General features: G+C 66.5%; 1 protein-coding gene across 10 annotated transcripts in view; it reads left to right on the forward strand.

The window, feature by feature from the left end:
- Positions 1-15,185, forward strand: part of CBFA2T3 (CBFA2/RUNX1 partner transcriptional co-repressor 3) — a 73,063-nt gene that overhangs the window by 52,220 nt on the left and 5,658 nt on the right. For 4 of the 10 annotated variants that reach the window (XM_047788921.1, XM_047788925.1, XM_047788930.1 and 1 more), the window contains exons 2-7: positions 1,018-1,176; positions 4,035-4,112; positions 9,337-9,569; positions 9,674-9,763; positions 13,624-13,805; positions 14,424-14,647. In XM_047788921.1, the coding sequence (XP_047644877.1) occupies positions 1,018-1,176; positions 4,035-4,112; positions 9,337-9,569; positions 9,674-9,763; positions 13,624-13,805; positions 14,424-14,647 (966 nt within the window). Of the gene's footprint in view, positions 1-1,017; positions 1,177-4,034; positions 4,113-6,430; positions 6,540-9,336; positions 9,570-9,673; positions 9,764-13,623; positions 13,806-14,423; positions 14,648-15,185 lie in introns of those variants that run through there. The other 6 variants (XM_047788922.1, XM_047788927.1, XM_047788923.1 and 3 more) reach the window with 5 other exon arrangements.

A 15,185-nucleotide genomic window follows, 5' to 3' on the forward strand; every position in this document is an offset into this window, starting at 1 on the left:
CTTCCCAAGCTGCCCAGAGCGAGCGGGACCCCTGGGAGGATAGGAGAGGACGAAGCAGAAAGACAGAGCTTGGCCTGGGGGTGGCCGGCAGGCCCCAAGCCCCGGCCCCTGGGGAGACCCCGTCAGTGTTAGCAGGACATGCCGGGGGCGGCGGCTGCAGGTCGTCCACCCCAGACGCCAGCTGCTGCTCCCAGGTCTTCGAGGCCTGCCTGGGTGCCGGCTCACCCCGAGTTCAGACAGAGGCCCTCCCCTCCCCCTGCACCCAGGCAGCGCTGCCCCAGGCTTGGCAGGGCCGGCCGGTCAGATTCACCCAGAGACCTTTGGTGGGACCAGGGTTCAGGGCCCTCCCGGGCCGTGGTCGGCGCCCTCTCCCCACACCCCGACCCTTAGCAGGGCATCGGACCCGCTGGCCAGCAGACCACACTTTGTGTGGCGGGCAACCGAGCACGTCCAGGGTCTGCCTGGCCCCAGGAGTCGCCTGGGCCAGGAAGTGCGAGTAGGGGCTCCGGCCCCGCAGCCCCACCCCGGGCGTCTGCCTGGTTCCTCCTGGGAAGACCTCAAGTGGAAGCGCATCTTTTCACATCTGCGGGGAGAGCGCCCCCCTCCCCGGGATCCTGTTAGAAATGCGGAGCCTCGGGCCTGCCCCGCACCTGCTGGGTCAGCAAAGGGGTGGCAAGGCTGCGTCTGTCTGCACACACCCTCCAGGAGCTGCTCCTGCCTTAGGGGGTGCCGCCCGGCTCCCGCTCTGCAGGAGACAGAACCCAAGGCTGCAGGGCCACCTCCACAGTGAGAAAGAGCCCCCGAGCAGCCTGCAGCCTCCAGCCTCCAGCCCGCCCGGCAGGCTGAGCCCCGGGCGCTGGGACGTCAGCCCCCTGCAGCGCACCTGGGGCTCGTCTGGGCCGGGCGGGCGCTGCCGGCTGTGGGGCCTCAGCCGCAAGGCAGGTGGGGCTGGGCGGCGCCGACCCTGGCCCCTCGGCCTGCTTCACCCCACGGGCTCTCTCCCTCCCCCTCCCGCAGCAGCACCCACGGCGGACAGGAGGGAGAAGGCCGCAGCCATGCCCGACTCCCCAGCCGAGCTGAAGACGCAGCCCCGGGCCACGCCCCCCAGCATGCCACCCCCGCCACCAGCCGCGTCCCAGGGGGCCGCGCGACACCCCTCCTTCACGCCCCACACAAGTGAGTAACCTCGGGGTTGGGCTGGGGGGCAGGGGGCCGAGGGTGGAGGCCTCTCCAGGGTCCCTGGAGACTTTTGAGGTCTCAGCTTCTTTGCGGATGGAGCCAGTGCTCCAGTCCCTCCACCCTGAACCTACCGACGCCCTGGCTGGGTCTTTAGAGGCAGGGCCTCACCGTGGCTCAGAGCCCAAGCTTTGTGGTTCGGATGCCAGCTCTTCTGCTTGGAGGCTGTGCGGCTTTGGGCAGACTTCTTAACCTCTCTGGGCGAGACGTCCCTCATCTATAACGCCAAGCCTCCTGCCTCACCAAGCTGCCGTGAGGACGAGGTTGGAGTAGTTCTTAGCAGGGGGCACACATGGTGAGCGGTTCTACTGGAGCTCAGAGAGGGCCAGGACCTTCCCACGGGCACACAGCAGGCTAGTTGAATGCAGGTGAATCCTGTTGGGCCCATCAGAGGCGGCACCTCTGGCCTTGGGAGAGCTCGGCAGCCGGGCCTCAGCTGGTGTGAGGGTGAGCCGGGAGCTGGGGCCAGCGAGGCCTCTGCTATCAGTGACATGATGGGCACACCAGGTCCTCAGGTGGCGTCCCGGGGCCCTGGGCTCTGGGGTTGAGCGTCTTGGCCCACAGTGGGTCTGGGGGCTTCCAGAGTCCACAGCCCCATCCTTTGAGTCAGGGCCATCGTGAAGGGGACCTCTGGGTTGAGCTAAGCCACGGCCAGGGGCTTAGCAGCGCCTCCTAGTGCTTCCGGTGGGTCATACCTCAGAGGCTGGAAAGCCCCTTCCTCAGGGTCTGAAACACGAGCCCCACTCTGCCCACCCGGGGACCGCAGCTCTGCCCACAGCCCAGGGTGGACCACAGGGCCTGTGCTGGCGCCCTCCATTCCGGGTTCTGAGTCTGGGTGGTGGCTTCACTGGGGTCTGGGGATGACCCAGCCTCCATCTGGAGAAGAGGGTCAGGCCGGCCCTTGTTGAAGGCGTGGGCTTTGAGCCGGTCTCTGACCACTCAGAGCCTCGGCTCCCTAGAGAGAGTAACGTCACCTGCCCCCAGGGAGCCACCTGAAAGCAAGGGTGTCCTTTCGTGCAGCAGGTGCTTGAGAGCCACACACGGCTCCCTGCCCCTTGCCTGACACAGAAGGTTCCAGCTGCTCTCACCATGGGGGCCGGTCTGCGTCGGGGTCCCCAGGCTGGCAGAGACTTCAATGGCCAGCCTGCCTCCCGCCCACAGCGGGGCCCAGAGCAGCAGGGCCTGGTCTCCGCTGCTCTTAGTGTGTGTCCCAGGGCAGCCTGTGCTGGCCACGTGCAAAGGGCCAGCGGTGGCTGGGCTCTGTCTCTCACCTGTCCTAGCGCAGGGACTGCAGCCGGCTGCTCACCCTGCCCTCTTTTCTGGAAGAGTCGGTCCTCACCTTGGGCCACGCCTCAGGCCACGTCCATCCACTAGCGGCTGCTGCCCCGTCCAGCCTTGGCTCCGGCCTGGCTTAATTCACCGGCTCCACTCAGCACGAGCCACGCGAGCTGTGTTCACGATGGGGCAGCAGCGGCTCCCAAGGAACAGGGCCATGGGCTCGCCACCTAGGCCGACACGCCCGTCCTGTGTCATCATTTGAGGGTGCAGCCGAGGGCCCCCAGCCGAGGGCCCCTACCCTCCTGGGCGCGACTTCCTCGCCTGCCTTTCTTCTCACTCCAGGAGCCCGTGTTCCCAGAGGCGCTGGTCCTGGAACCCGTGCTCCAGGTCACGGAGGGGCTGGGGTCAGCAGATGCCTCTGGGTTTGCATTCTTGAGGCCTGGGAATAGGTGTGCAGGCAGCAGGCCTCTGTGTGGCTCGTCCTCGTCCCCTCCCCCTCGTCTGTCCCCACATGCCCTGGTCCCCGCTGTGGGCTCACATCTCTGGAGTTGGGGTCCTGGCTCTACTGAGAGCGTGGAGCCCATAAGATAAGTAGGTCTTTCTTCTCTGAGCCAACGCCTAGTTCCGCCTGAGAGTCCGGCTCCTCCAGGCCAGGGTGGCTCGGATTTGTTCCCTCACCAGGGAAGTCCTTTAAAGCAGAGGGGTTGACCGCGTCTGTGCACCTGGCTGCCGGCTGCGGGGCCTTTGTGCTCAGCCCTGGATTCCTGCCAAACCTTCCAGCTTCCCCAGCATTGGCCTGCGAGCCAAGCTGACCAGAGACTGACCTTGAGCCGTGGTTTGAGGGCTGCGGCTTTTCTTGCCTGGTGACTGCCTGGGCACAGAGTTATCTTGGAGCTGAAGCTATGGCGTGGCCAGGGAGGGAGGCCGGAGGGCTGAGAGGACTCTGCCAAGGAATGTAAGAGGTTCTCTGCAGCTGGCAAGACCTCAGAGGGGCTCAGGCTTCCTCCTGCCCTTGCTTACCGCCTGGGACAAGGAGCTCACTCTCTTTACAGGGTACAGCCTGGCTCCTTGCAGGGTTGCCACTAACTCCAGTGACAAATCAAAGCTCTCTTTCTGTTTGGCGCCTGCTCCCCTCACGGCAGCTCAGACCTGGGCTGTTTCGGAACCGCAAGTGGCTTCGCTGTTGGTAGAGACGTCAGCCCCGTCTGCCTGGGCCCTGGCTCCCTGAGGGCAGTGTGAAGCGGGGTCTCCAGGCGCCTTCCAGAAACAGCTATTTAGGAGCCGGGGCTGTCCCACCTGCACGCACGGAGGTGCCTTAGCGTTTCCCCCAGAAATGGCCCTAAGAGATCCCCTAATCCAGCCCGTTTTACAGAGGAGGAAGCTGAGGCCCAGAGAAGGGAATGGACCGGCCCAAGGTGGTGACAGAGGCTGTCGAGAGGCAGGGAGGGCTGACTGCCGCCGCCCCAGCGCAGAGTCCGGGCCGCCCTCCTCACAGCGTGTTTTTCTTATTTTGCTTACAGATCCAGAGGACGGGCCTGCGATGTCTCTGCCTCAGGGCCGTTTTCATGGCTGCTTAAAATGGTCCATGGTCTGTCTTTGTAAGTAAAATAACAAAACCGCGGGCCTCCCTGGAGGTCCTCACTGCGGCCTCCGCTATGCTAGGCAATGGGCCCTCGGGGCAGCCCAGCAGAGCAGGGGCCCCGCCGCAGACCTGAGTTCAGGCCCAGCCCTGCTGCTTATAAGCTGTGGGACCTTGGGCAGGTGGACAGCCTCTCTGAGCCTCCTTTCCCCCAGTGCAGAATGGGGCCAATCAGGCGGGTCCTAGAGCTGCAAGAAGGTCGAATGTCAGGGGCAGGTCCCAGCCGCCTCAAGGGCAGACCCCAGTCATCTCAAGGGCAGACCCCAGCCTGGGGCAGACCCCAGCCGCCTCAAGGGCAGACCCCGCTCTTACCCTTCCAGACACGATGCGCTCAGGCAGGAAGCACCACCTGTGCTCCATTTTCCCACCTGGACCCAGGAAGTCATGGATCCGCTGCTGAGGGCGATGGCATGGAGCCCGGGTGCTGCGGGGTCATAGTGGTGTAGGCATGGCCCACCCAGGGTGCGTGTGGGTGCTGGTCACTAGTGGACATTTCCACCAAAGTGCTTGGGCTGCAGCTCATGTCCAGAGGACAGGCTCTCACAGGGGGTTGCTCCGAGTATGTGTCAGCCAGGACAGGCCCGGTGGAAGCCCAGCTGTGGCCACCACGCAGCTCCCGGGACCAAGCAGGAGAGGGCGCAACAGCTGTGCAGGATTAATATCCCCCTTGTCGCTATACCTGTGACACACCTGGCCTCAGCTGGGGCCCACACGTCCACTGACCCAGGTGCTGAAAGGACTGTGTGGATGGAGGGGGTGGAGAGGATGGCGAGGATGGTGTGGATGGGGAGCACGGAGAGGGTGGGGAGGACGGAGAGGACAGGGAGGATGGGGAGGACGGAGAGGATGGGGAGGACGGAGAGGATGCTGTGGATGGAGCGGATGGAGAGGATGGGGAGGACGGGGAGGATGGGGAGGACAGAGAGGATGCTGTGGATGGAGAGGATGGGGAGGACGGAGAGGACAGAGAGGATGCTGTGGATGGAGAGGATGGGGAGGACGGAGAGGACGGGGAGGATGGGGAGGACGGAGAGGATGGGGAGGATGGAGAGGACGGGGAGGATGCTGTGGATGGAGCGGATGGAGAGGATGGGGAGGACGGGAAGGATGGAGAGGATGGGGAGGACGGAGAGGATGGGGAGGACAGAGAGGGTGCTGTGGATGGAGAGGATGGGGAGGACGGGGAGGACGGGGAGGACGGATAGGATGCTGTGGATGGAGCGGATGGAGAGGATGGGGAGGACAGAGAGGATGGAGCGGATGGAGAGGACAGAGGATGGGGAGGACGGAGAGGATGCTGTGGATGGGGAGGACAGAGAGAATGGGGAGGATGGAGACGACGGGGAGGATGCTGCGGATGGAGAGGATGGAGAGGATGCTGTGGATGGGGAGGACGGAGAGGATGCTGTGGATGGAGCAGATGGAGAGGACGGAGAGGTCGGGGAGGACGGAGAGGATGGGGAGGACGGAGAGGACGGGGAGGATGGGGAGGATGGGGAGGACGGAGAGGATGGGGAGGACGGAGAGGATGCTGTGGATGGAGCAGATGGAGAGGACGGAGAGGATGGGGAGGACGGAGAGGACAGGGAGGACAGAGAGGATGGGGAGTATGGAGAGAATGGGGAGGATGGGGAGGACGGAGAGGATGCTGTGGATGGAGCGGATGGAGAGGACGGAGAGGATGGGGAGGACAGAGAGGATGCTGTGGACGGAGAGGATGGAGAGGACGGAGAGGATGGGGAGGACGGAGAGGACAGGGAGGACGGAGAGGATGGGGAGGATGGAGAGAACGGGGAGGACGGAGAGAATGGGGAGGACGGAGAGAATGGGGAGGACGGGGAGGATGCTGTGGATGGGGAGGACGGAGAGAATGGGGAGGACGGAGAGGATGCTGTGGATGGGGAGGACGGAGAGGATGGGGAGGACGGAGAGGATGGGGACGACGGAGAGGATGGGGAGGATGGGGAGGACAGAGAGAACGGGGAGGACGGAGAGGACGGCGTGGGTGGTGGACGGCGTGGGTAGTGTGGACGGTAGTTGCCAATTCCCAGGACTGTGGATGGGGAGGACGGGGATTTCTGGCGCTCAAGGCAGGGCGGGGGGCTGGCGGGAGGAGCTGTTTCTGGTACGTTGTCCCAGTCCCCCACCCCGCCCAGTCCCCAGGGCCGGGGAGCCACGGGGGTGCTTCTGTGTGCCCCCAAACCTCGGCCTGGACACGTGTGGTCTATCTTAGTAACACACCTGTTGTGGGAATGAAAGCACTTGTGGCCGGGGGTTATTTTCGGCGTCTCTTTAGCTGCTGAGACTGCCCAGCAGCCCGCGGGAGGGAGCGCGGCGAGCGAGGGCAGGCAGGCCGCTGGGAGGACCGGGCGCCGAGGGCAAGCTGGTAAGGGCATGGCAGGGGGGCCGGACCAGGGGCCGGCGGGTGGGGGCCCAGGCAGTGTGGACAGCCGCACGTCTTAGAAGCCTCTGGAAGGGCCAGACCTGCATGACAGCCCACTTCCGCCACGAGTGACCAGAAGCCCCCACTGTGGTGAGGTCCCCATGGCAGGGGGCCGTCTCTTGGCCTTTCTGGGTGACCACCAGTGGCTGTCATCAGTCTTGACCAGGGCACGTGGGAGTGGCCGCGGAGGGGTCAGCTGGGGCTCCACGGTGAGAGAGAAAATTAGCATAATAGCAGGGTCTCTGGCCAAGGGTCCCTGCCTGTGCAGAGGGTGAGGGACCGGCCCTTTCTGTCCTATGTCCAGAGCTCACCCTCCATCCAGAGTGAGAGGGCGTCCCGGAGCGAGGCACGCACCCTGCAGGGCACCCAAGCCAAGCGCCACTCGTGGGTCTCAGGAGAGCGCACAGACCAGGCACAGACACCTTTCCCCCTGCTCTGCGTCCCCCGGGGAGGGAGCCTTGCGCCGAGGGCCCAGGGCAGGCCCGGCGCGGGGGAGGAGCACCGGCCCCTTCAAGGGAGCCCAGGCAGCTTGTCTGTTTTGGGGCCAACCCTGGCCCCCAATCGGTGGTTTGCAGACTTCTGCCAAGTGGGAGCCGGTTATTGACAGGCAATCACCCAGCATGTTGGAGCAGTCAGGTCAAACATTTCTGGCCCCTTCTGGTGGGAGAAGGAGCACCCCAGTTTTCCAGGCCAGGAAGCGCGGCCAGGCCCTGGACTTCTCGCCCAGGTTGAGAGCCATTTGCAGACGAAGAAACAGGCCAGGCCCCGAGTCTCAATCTCGACCAGGTTTCCTGTGTCTCTTGAAGGAGGGCAAGGCGGTGTCTGCCCCGAGGGTCTGCCGAGTGCCAGGCCAAGGCGGGTGGGGGGGAGGCAGGTGCAGGGATGGCGGTGAGGCCCGTCGCCTGGCCCACAGCTCAAGGGGTCGGGGGAGCCTGTGCAGGTGTCACTGGAGGCAGGTCGGCAGGGGCAAGCCTGTCAAGGAAGCTGAAGGAGTGGACTGAGCTGACCCGACAGCAGACTCCAGGGTCCAGGGGTGGGCCAGTTGCAGGGCCCCTGGGGGTCGGGAGAGGGCTGGGTGGCACCGTCCCCCGCCAGAGACAGTGGGAGCCACATTCCCCGGGGCCTGCAGGGGTGGACACAGGGGTAGCCGGGACCCAGAGAGCCAGGCTGGGGGAGAGCCGAGGCCCCGGGAGGGCGGGTGGGCCCCCACCTCACGCGCTCCCGCCTTCCCAGGCTGGGCGAGGCCGAGACGGGCGGCAGAGGTCACCTCCCCGAGCCAGGCCTAGATGGCCGGGCCAGCCTGGTCTGGAGGGGTGACCGACACACCTGCCACCCAAACAAGCCAGGTAAACCGCGAACGATTCAGGAGCCGCTTCCCAGAGCCGAGCTCGGCTGCATCCCCGCCCCGGAGAAAGGGTTCCTGCTCTGCCCTCTCCTCATACACAGGCCACCTGACTTCAGCCACAGGCGGGGGGACGCTGGAGCCTCAGAGGAATCCGGCCCTGAGGGAGCAGTGGTTCTGAGCTGTCCCGCCTCCCCAAGCGTCACCCCCGCGAGGCCTCTGCGGGGACCCAGCCGCTTGAGGGGTGGGGCCCGGGCCTCAGGCGCCACGGTCGAGGGAGAGGTGTGTGCACACACGTGCCTATGAATTGTGTGAGCGTGCACGTGTGTGTGCGCTGTGGGGCTGCGGTGCACTGTGTCCACGTGTGCGTGTAGGGCGTGCTGTGGGAACGTGTGTGCACGTGTGTGCGTGGCCGTGCGCTGTGTCCTGTGCACTTGTACATGTGTGCGCGTGGGACTACACGTGCACATTATGTGAGGTGTGGGGGGTGCGCATGGCCATTTGGTACGTGGTGTGTGTGTGCACAAGTGCTGAGGCGGAGGGGGGAAGGGGGCGTGAAGGGCGCAGGCAGGAGCTTGGGAGCAGTCGTGCAGGGAGCGCGCTCATGCGCCGGAGGCCTGAGTGCAAACGCGGAGCAGGTCCTGCGCAGCCCGCTGACGGGGAAGGCGTGAGTGGCCGCTGCGTTTGGGCTGCACTTCGGGATTCCCCGAGGCATCCGGTCCCCCGTCCCGTGTCCAGAGCCCCCTCCACTGCCGCCAAGGGCCCCGGGAGCCCGTGAGTCTGACCTCTGTGCAGGTTCTGAGACCAGAGGAGGCGGGTGCAGGCAGCCAGACAGGGAGGGCCCCCCCAGCCACTGGGCTGCGGGCTCAGCCGAGGGCCAGCATCCCGCCCAGGACCATTTCACAGCAGCCCCCGCATCTGCCAGGCCTGGGACCCACCGTGCTGCTGCCAGGGCCCATGCTGTGAACTCACGGCAGACCCTCAGGCCACCTGTTTGTCCCCCACACGCGGCCAGGCCATGTGCACGCACGTCGGCCCCACAGTGGCCCAGTGCCTCCCCTGCCAGCATCCGACCTCGCTTGACTGTGGTCCGGTCCCGCTGCCCCACCCTGAGCCCCTGTCCCCACTGGCGGTGCTGCCTGTGTCGGCCGTGGGGGTCGCTGACCTTTGGGGGGAGCAGGGGCCTCTCCCTGGAAGAAGGTCGGGCCCGCAGACCCAGCGGTGGAGAAGCCCCTCCACCTGTTCACAGCGGGTGGCCAAGCAGCCCGGCCACGGTTGCTTCCAGCCACGCTCCGCCCCCCCCGTGCCCAGACCTGGGACCCTGAGTGCCGTCTCTGAGGGGTGTCCCGGGGCCTGCGACTCTCGGCTGCACCCTCACGCCCTCTGTGCCTCCCACAGTGATGAACGGCGGCAGCCACTCGCCGACAGCCATCAACGGTGCCCCGTCCGGCTTCAGCAATGGCCCGGCCACCTCCTCCACGGCCTCGCTGTCCACGCAGCAGCTGCCCCCGGCGTGCGGGGCGCGGCAGCTCAGCAAACTGAAGCGCTTCCTGGCCACCCTGCAGCAGTTCGGCAGCGATATCTCGCCGGAGATCGGGGCGCGCGTGCGCACGCTGGTGCTGGGGCTCGTGGTGAGTCGGGCGGCAGGTGCGGCTTCTGAGCGGGGACACGGTGACGCCGGGCGTGCCAGCCCTCGGCCCCTGCGCAGCCAGGCTGAGGCATCTTCTCCCCACAGAACTCCACGCTGACCATTGAGGAGTTCCATTCCAAGCTCCAGGAGGCCACCAACTTCCCGCTGCGGCCCTTCGTCATCCCCTTCCTGAAGGTAGGGACAAACCCCCGTCCCCGGCTCTGCCACCTCGAACCCGCCACAGTCCGCGGCCCACCCGGGACCCTTGAAGTCCTTCTGGGGGGAACAGTGCTGACCAGTCAGGGCCGATTCCTACAGACTTGTTGCTGGACTGGACAGTCACCCACCAAACCCAGTGCCCTAAGACAGAGCAGAGTGCCCAGAATTTTTGGTCAGATGCACCCATCCAGCTCTTTTTTGAGCACCTGCTTCATGCCAATCAATGGCCGTCGACTCGGTGGAGGTGGGCACAGAGCTGCAGGGAGGGTGGGGGCGGGGAGGGAGGGCAGCGGGAACAGAGCCCTCCAGGCCGTGCGGCCAGCGTGTGCAAAGGCCCTGAGCCGAGGGCATGCCCGCCAGGCCTGAGGAGCGGCAAGGAGGCCTGAGGCTGGCCCGTGGACAGATGGAGGGGCGGGTGCTGGGTGGTGGCGTGGGTGAGCGGACGGAGGGGTGAGTGGGTGTCAGGTGGAAAGAGGCCAAGCAGTCATCACGGAGGAGGCCCGGGCCCAGGGACTGTCGGCGGGCGTGGCTGGCCCTGGGCAGGTGGCAGCACCAGGGCTTGTGAGCCATGCAGGTTCCTGGGCTCCAGCTCGGACCCACCGAGTCAGAATGCACGTTTTGACGAAGTACCGAGAGACTGCACACACCCGGGACAAGTGTAGGTGGCACAGACCACACTCGACCCTCAGCTGCAGGCCTGCAGCCTTCACCCCTGCGAGGGCCACGCACCTCCCAGGGGAGTGGACGTGAAGCACTTCCCAGATTCTCTGACCCCCTACTGCCGCCCCCCAGGTCAGAGCTCGGCTGGGACGTGCCAGCCCTGGCTGCTGCCAGCCTCCCCTGTGCGGCTCTCGTTTCCCGGCCCGTGCGAAGCTTCCAGCCGCAGGCCTTGCTTTGCCTGCACGGCCGCGCCCTGGTGGGGGCCGCCTTCCAGAGGGTCTTGAGGACAGGCCAGACCATACGCACCCGGGTTCGAGCCGTGACACAGCCACTCAGCCCGGTTCGTGCCTCAGTCGCGGAGGCTGTAAAGCGGGAACCCTCTCAGGCTGTGAGGAGGCTGCACAGAGCAGCGCGTGTAGCGAATGCGGCACGTGCTTCGTCCGGGCTGGGTGCCCTCGGCTCATCTGGGGACTCAGAGCATCACATACGCAGGTGTTCCTTTTGCAGCCGCCCGGCAGCTCTCCGAGGCGAGGGGAGCGGCACAGGCACAGGCACTGCCCGTTGACGGGCGGGGACACTGAGGCCCCGGGATCCACGCTGCTGGAGAGGTGGAGCCGAGGCTGGCACCGGTCCATCTGACAGCAAGCTTCCCCCGCACCCTGGCCCTCGCAGGGCGTGCCCCCCGCTGCACCTGGGCCTGGGGACCCCGCGTCACGCCTCCACATCCGCTCCCTCCCGCCTCCCGCCCACACCCTGCGGAGCCGGGCTGAGGGTTGGGGCCCATCTGGCCATCATTTGCAATTCATCTGGAGCCCCTCCCGCCTCCGCTCCCCGCTCCCCGCTCCCGTCCTGGACGCAGTGCGCCTGCTCAATCCCTCAGATCAGATGTTCGCAGCAGATGTCCTGCCTGTGTCAGCTGCCCTTGTTTATCCGAGGAGCAGGAGCAGGAAAACACCCCACGGCCCCGCTCTTGCCCTGCCAGGCCGCAGCCCCCCCGGCCCAGCCCGCCCGCCGCGCCTTCTCCCCCCAGCATCTCCGCAGGCGTGTCCCAGCAAGGTGCCCCCCAGGACGTGCCTCGGTTTCCCCTCTGCCCACGATGCTGTCACACGGCTCTCAGGGCTCTGGTGACCTGACTGACCTCCTGGTAATGGGGCCCACTGCCGTGAGAGGTCTGCTCGCCGTATCCCAGGCCTGTGGCCTTCGCGCCCCAGGCCCCGGGGCAACGAGACTGTCCAGCACCGACTCCATCCGTGTCCCCGACCTGCGGGCCCTGGGGCGTGGCCCGTCCTGTTCCCCAGGCTTGTGGACAAGGCACTGGCCAGAGCCCTGCCCCGCGGCCCTGCCCAGGGAGTGACCCCCACGCACCTGTCGTGGGGCCCTGGTCTCTGGAGGGCCTGCCTGTGCCCGGCCTACTGGGCTGCTTTGGTGTCCCCGTCTGTGATTGCGGAGAGTGCTTCCTGGGCCTTGGCGCACCGTCTCCTGTAAAAGAGGTGGGAGCTGTGGCCAGCCCACCCAGCTCCAGCCCCGCTCTGACTTGGGGCGACTGAACCCGGCTTCTCAGTGCCCTGTTGTCCCTGGGCGTGGTGACCCATCCCGGGGGGGACTGCGTGACGTCATTCACATGAAGCTCGTGGCAGCCTTAACCCAGGACCGGAGGAGCCAGAGCTGCTCCTCCGAGAGGAGGCAGGAGTCAGAGATGTTAAGTGACCTGCCCACAGTCACATGGCACAGCTGGGGGCTGACACAGGGCCCGCAGTCATGCCAGCCGTGGGCGTGGCAGAGCCGGTCCTTGGCCAGGCAGCGGACACGGCACAGCCCTCCTCGTGCGGGAGCCCGCCGCGCTCGCGTGGTGACTGCAGTTATTTTTGCCAATGCCAGTCGCCCCACCCGGGTCCCATCAGGGCAGAGGCAGCGCCAGCCTCTGTTCAGATGGCAGAGCGGGGTCCACGGGCTTTTGCGGTGTCCACGGCTGCTCCGTGGCCAGGCCCCCCGGGGCCCTGGAGAGGGAATTGGGGCCGCTGCCCCAGAGGGAGGTGAGCGCCTCCCGACACGTTCTCTTCTGGCCTGGGGTCCTCGTTCCCCAGCCAAGGGGTCCCCCACCTCCCCTCCTGAGCATGACGTGCTCAGCTGAGTCGTGGGGCTTTCCAGAAGCTGGGGTGCTGCCCCTCCCAGCCAGCCCTCCCCCCACCCCCGCGGCCCCGGCTCCCAGCTGGCTGCAGCCGGTCAGGCATCCAGATGTTTCCACCGTCCTAGCAGCCTAGCAGCGAGGAGGGGAGGGGCTGGCGAGAGAGAGGGGGACGTTTGGCGTCTGGGGCCTCCCGGGACCTCCTTTCCCAGCTCATGCGCCTAACGTGTTCGACAGATGGCGAGCTGGCCTCCGTTCAGCTCTCCAAATAGAAAAACAGCCTGGCAGCAGGCACTGCTCCCCAGAAGCGCGTGGGCTTTGCCGCAGGCCAGGCGGAGGCGCTAGCGGGGCTGGGGTGGCAGAGGCCGGAGAAGGCAGCTTTGGAAGGCCTCGAGAAGGGGAAGGCACGTATTTAGAAATCCCTCGAATCTGGCTGTCCTTGCCGAGGCCCCCTCCAGCCTGCACCCCCAGGACGGGCAGCGCTGTCACATGCCAGATCGTTGTCACAGGCAGGGTCTGCCCTGGAATCCTGTGCCCGCCCTGCCGTGTCCTCATCCTCCTGTGTGAGGTCAGGTGGTCATGTCTGACCGGGAGGTGGCACAGGTGACGGCCCAGAGCGGTGTGGGCACACTAACGCCTCCGCTGAGGGCGGGCTGGGACCCGCAGGAGCCTCACGGCAGAGAGCAGTGTGCGGGCTGCACTGGCTCCTCTCTAGGCCTCATTTTCTGGCTGCAGGCAGGGTGGGGCATCTGGTACCTGCTTCAGAGACCTGGGCGAGGATCCTGGTGATGGGCCCTCCTCGCCCTCCGGAAGCCAATGCCAGAGGGAGTTTGGTGCAGGGGAGAACCCCAAATCACTGTGCACCCTGGGGACGTGGTCCTGCCCTCATTCCCAGACTGCACTGGAGGGCCTCGGGGCCCAGAGAGGTCGTGCAGCCTGCTGAAGGTCACACAGCAAGGCTGGCTGTCGGCCTCCCTGCCTCACCTCAGAGCACCCTGGTGCCCTGAATTCAGTGAGCAGCCGTCTAAGCCCTTCCTCCCCCGCCCCCCAGGCTAACCTGCCCCTCCTGCAGCGGGAACTCCTGCACTGCGCCCGCCTGGCCAAGCAGACCCCTGCCCAATACCTGGCCCAGCATGAGCAGCTCCTGCTGGATGCCAACGCCTCCTCCCCCATCGACTCCTCGGAGCTCCTGCTGGACGTCAATGACAACGGCAAGAGGAAAACACCTGACAGGTACCCCCACCCCACCCCCAGCCCCCCGGCAGCACCCTGGACTCCTGAGAGCACTTCTGCTGCCAGAGCTCAGCGGCCCTCGTCCCAGGCCGAGGGAAGGCTGCTCGTGCTGTGTCGCCTTCCATAGCCACGGTTACACTCTCACTGCACGGCCACCGCACGGGCTAGAGCGCCCAGAGGCTGCCCTGTGTGGCTGTGGCCAGGTCTCCTGAGCACTCAGATGGCCCCCACGCCAGGAGAAGAAGGGAGAGGCAGGAGAAAGGGTGTCTGGCGGGAGTTTCCTGGCTCTTCCTTTTGTGCTGGACCCCGCATGTCCAGGAGCCCGAGGTCCCCAGGCACCTGGGCTGGCCCTCACTGTGGGGTCACAGCACTGGAGGCCTGTCCTGCTGCGGAGGGAGGGTGACTCCTCACCCCCTGAAAGGAGGCTCACGCTTCCTGACTCCTGCGCCCCAGGAGCCGGGGCCCGGGTGGGGTCAAGGCTGACCGGAACCCCGAGGAGGGGGAGGGGGCACTGGGCCGGCCCCCAGCAGGTGTCTGACCCCCCCTCCCCGTTGCTCCCTCTGCCCCTGTTTCCCTCTCACCCCTCTGCCCCCTGGTCTCGCCTGCCCCTCGGAGCAGGACCAAAGAGAATGGGTCAGACCGTGACCCCCTGCACCCCGACCACCTCGGCAAACGGCCCTGCACCCTGAACCCCGCCCAGCGCTACAGCCCCAGCAACGGGCTGCCGCACCCCGCGCCCCCTCCGCACTACCGCCTGGAGGACATGGCCATGGCCCACCACTTCCGAGACGCCTACCGCCACCTCGACCCCCGGGAGCTGCGGGAGCGCCATCGACAGCTGGGTGAGCAGCTCCCTGGCGGGGAGCACGCGTGCGCCCGCGGGGGGCGTCTTCGAGCCGCCGTGTCACGTGACCACTGGCCCCTGGCCGTGTCTGTCAGGGAGGGGTAGGCGCTGAGGAAATGGGTGCAGGGAAAGGACTTGAGCCCCACCCCGGCTGGGCTGCACCCGGCAGCCTGACAACAGCCATCTTTCCCAGGCCTCTGTCCTGGGACAGCTCCTTGGGGGGGCGGGGGGGGGGCTGTGGCTTCAGAGGTGCCTGTCTTGAGGGGCGCACAGGGCCAGGTATGAGACCTAGAGCCACTGCAGTGCACTGGCAGCCAGGAGAGACCGGCCCGTAGGGCCCCCAAGTCACAGGGGCTGCAGCCCACTGCCACGGCAGCCTGCGGGAAAGCGAAGGCACCACTGACCACACACGCCCGGCCCTGCTCTGGACGGGACCCGCAGAGGGTGGTCGTTGCGTGGAGGAAGGCGATGAGGGAGGCCAGAGGCCCTCTGAGCTCTCAGGCAGGTCACCTGCCCTCCCCCTTGGCTGGGTCGGA

The sequence above is a fragment of the Phacochoerus africanus genome, chromosome 8 (genome assembly GCF_016906955.1).
Source record: "Phacochoerus africanus isolate WHEZ1 chromosome 8, ROS_Pafr_v1, whole genome shotgun sequence".
Taxonomy (NCBI): Eukaryota; Metazoa; Chordata; class Mammalia; order Artiodactyla; family Suidae; genus Phacochoerus; species Phacochoerus africanus.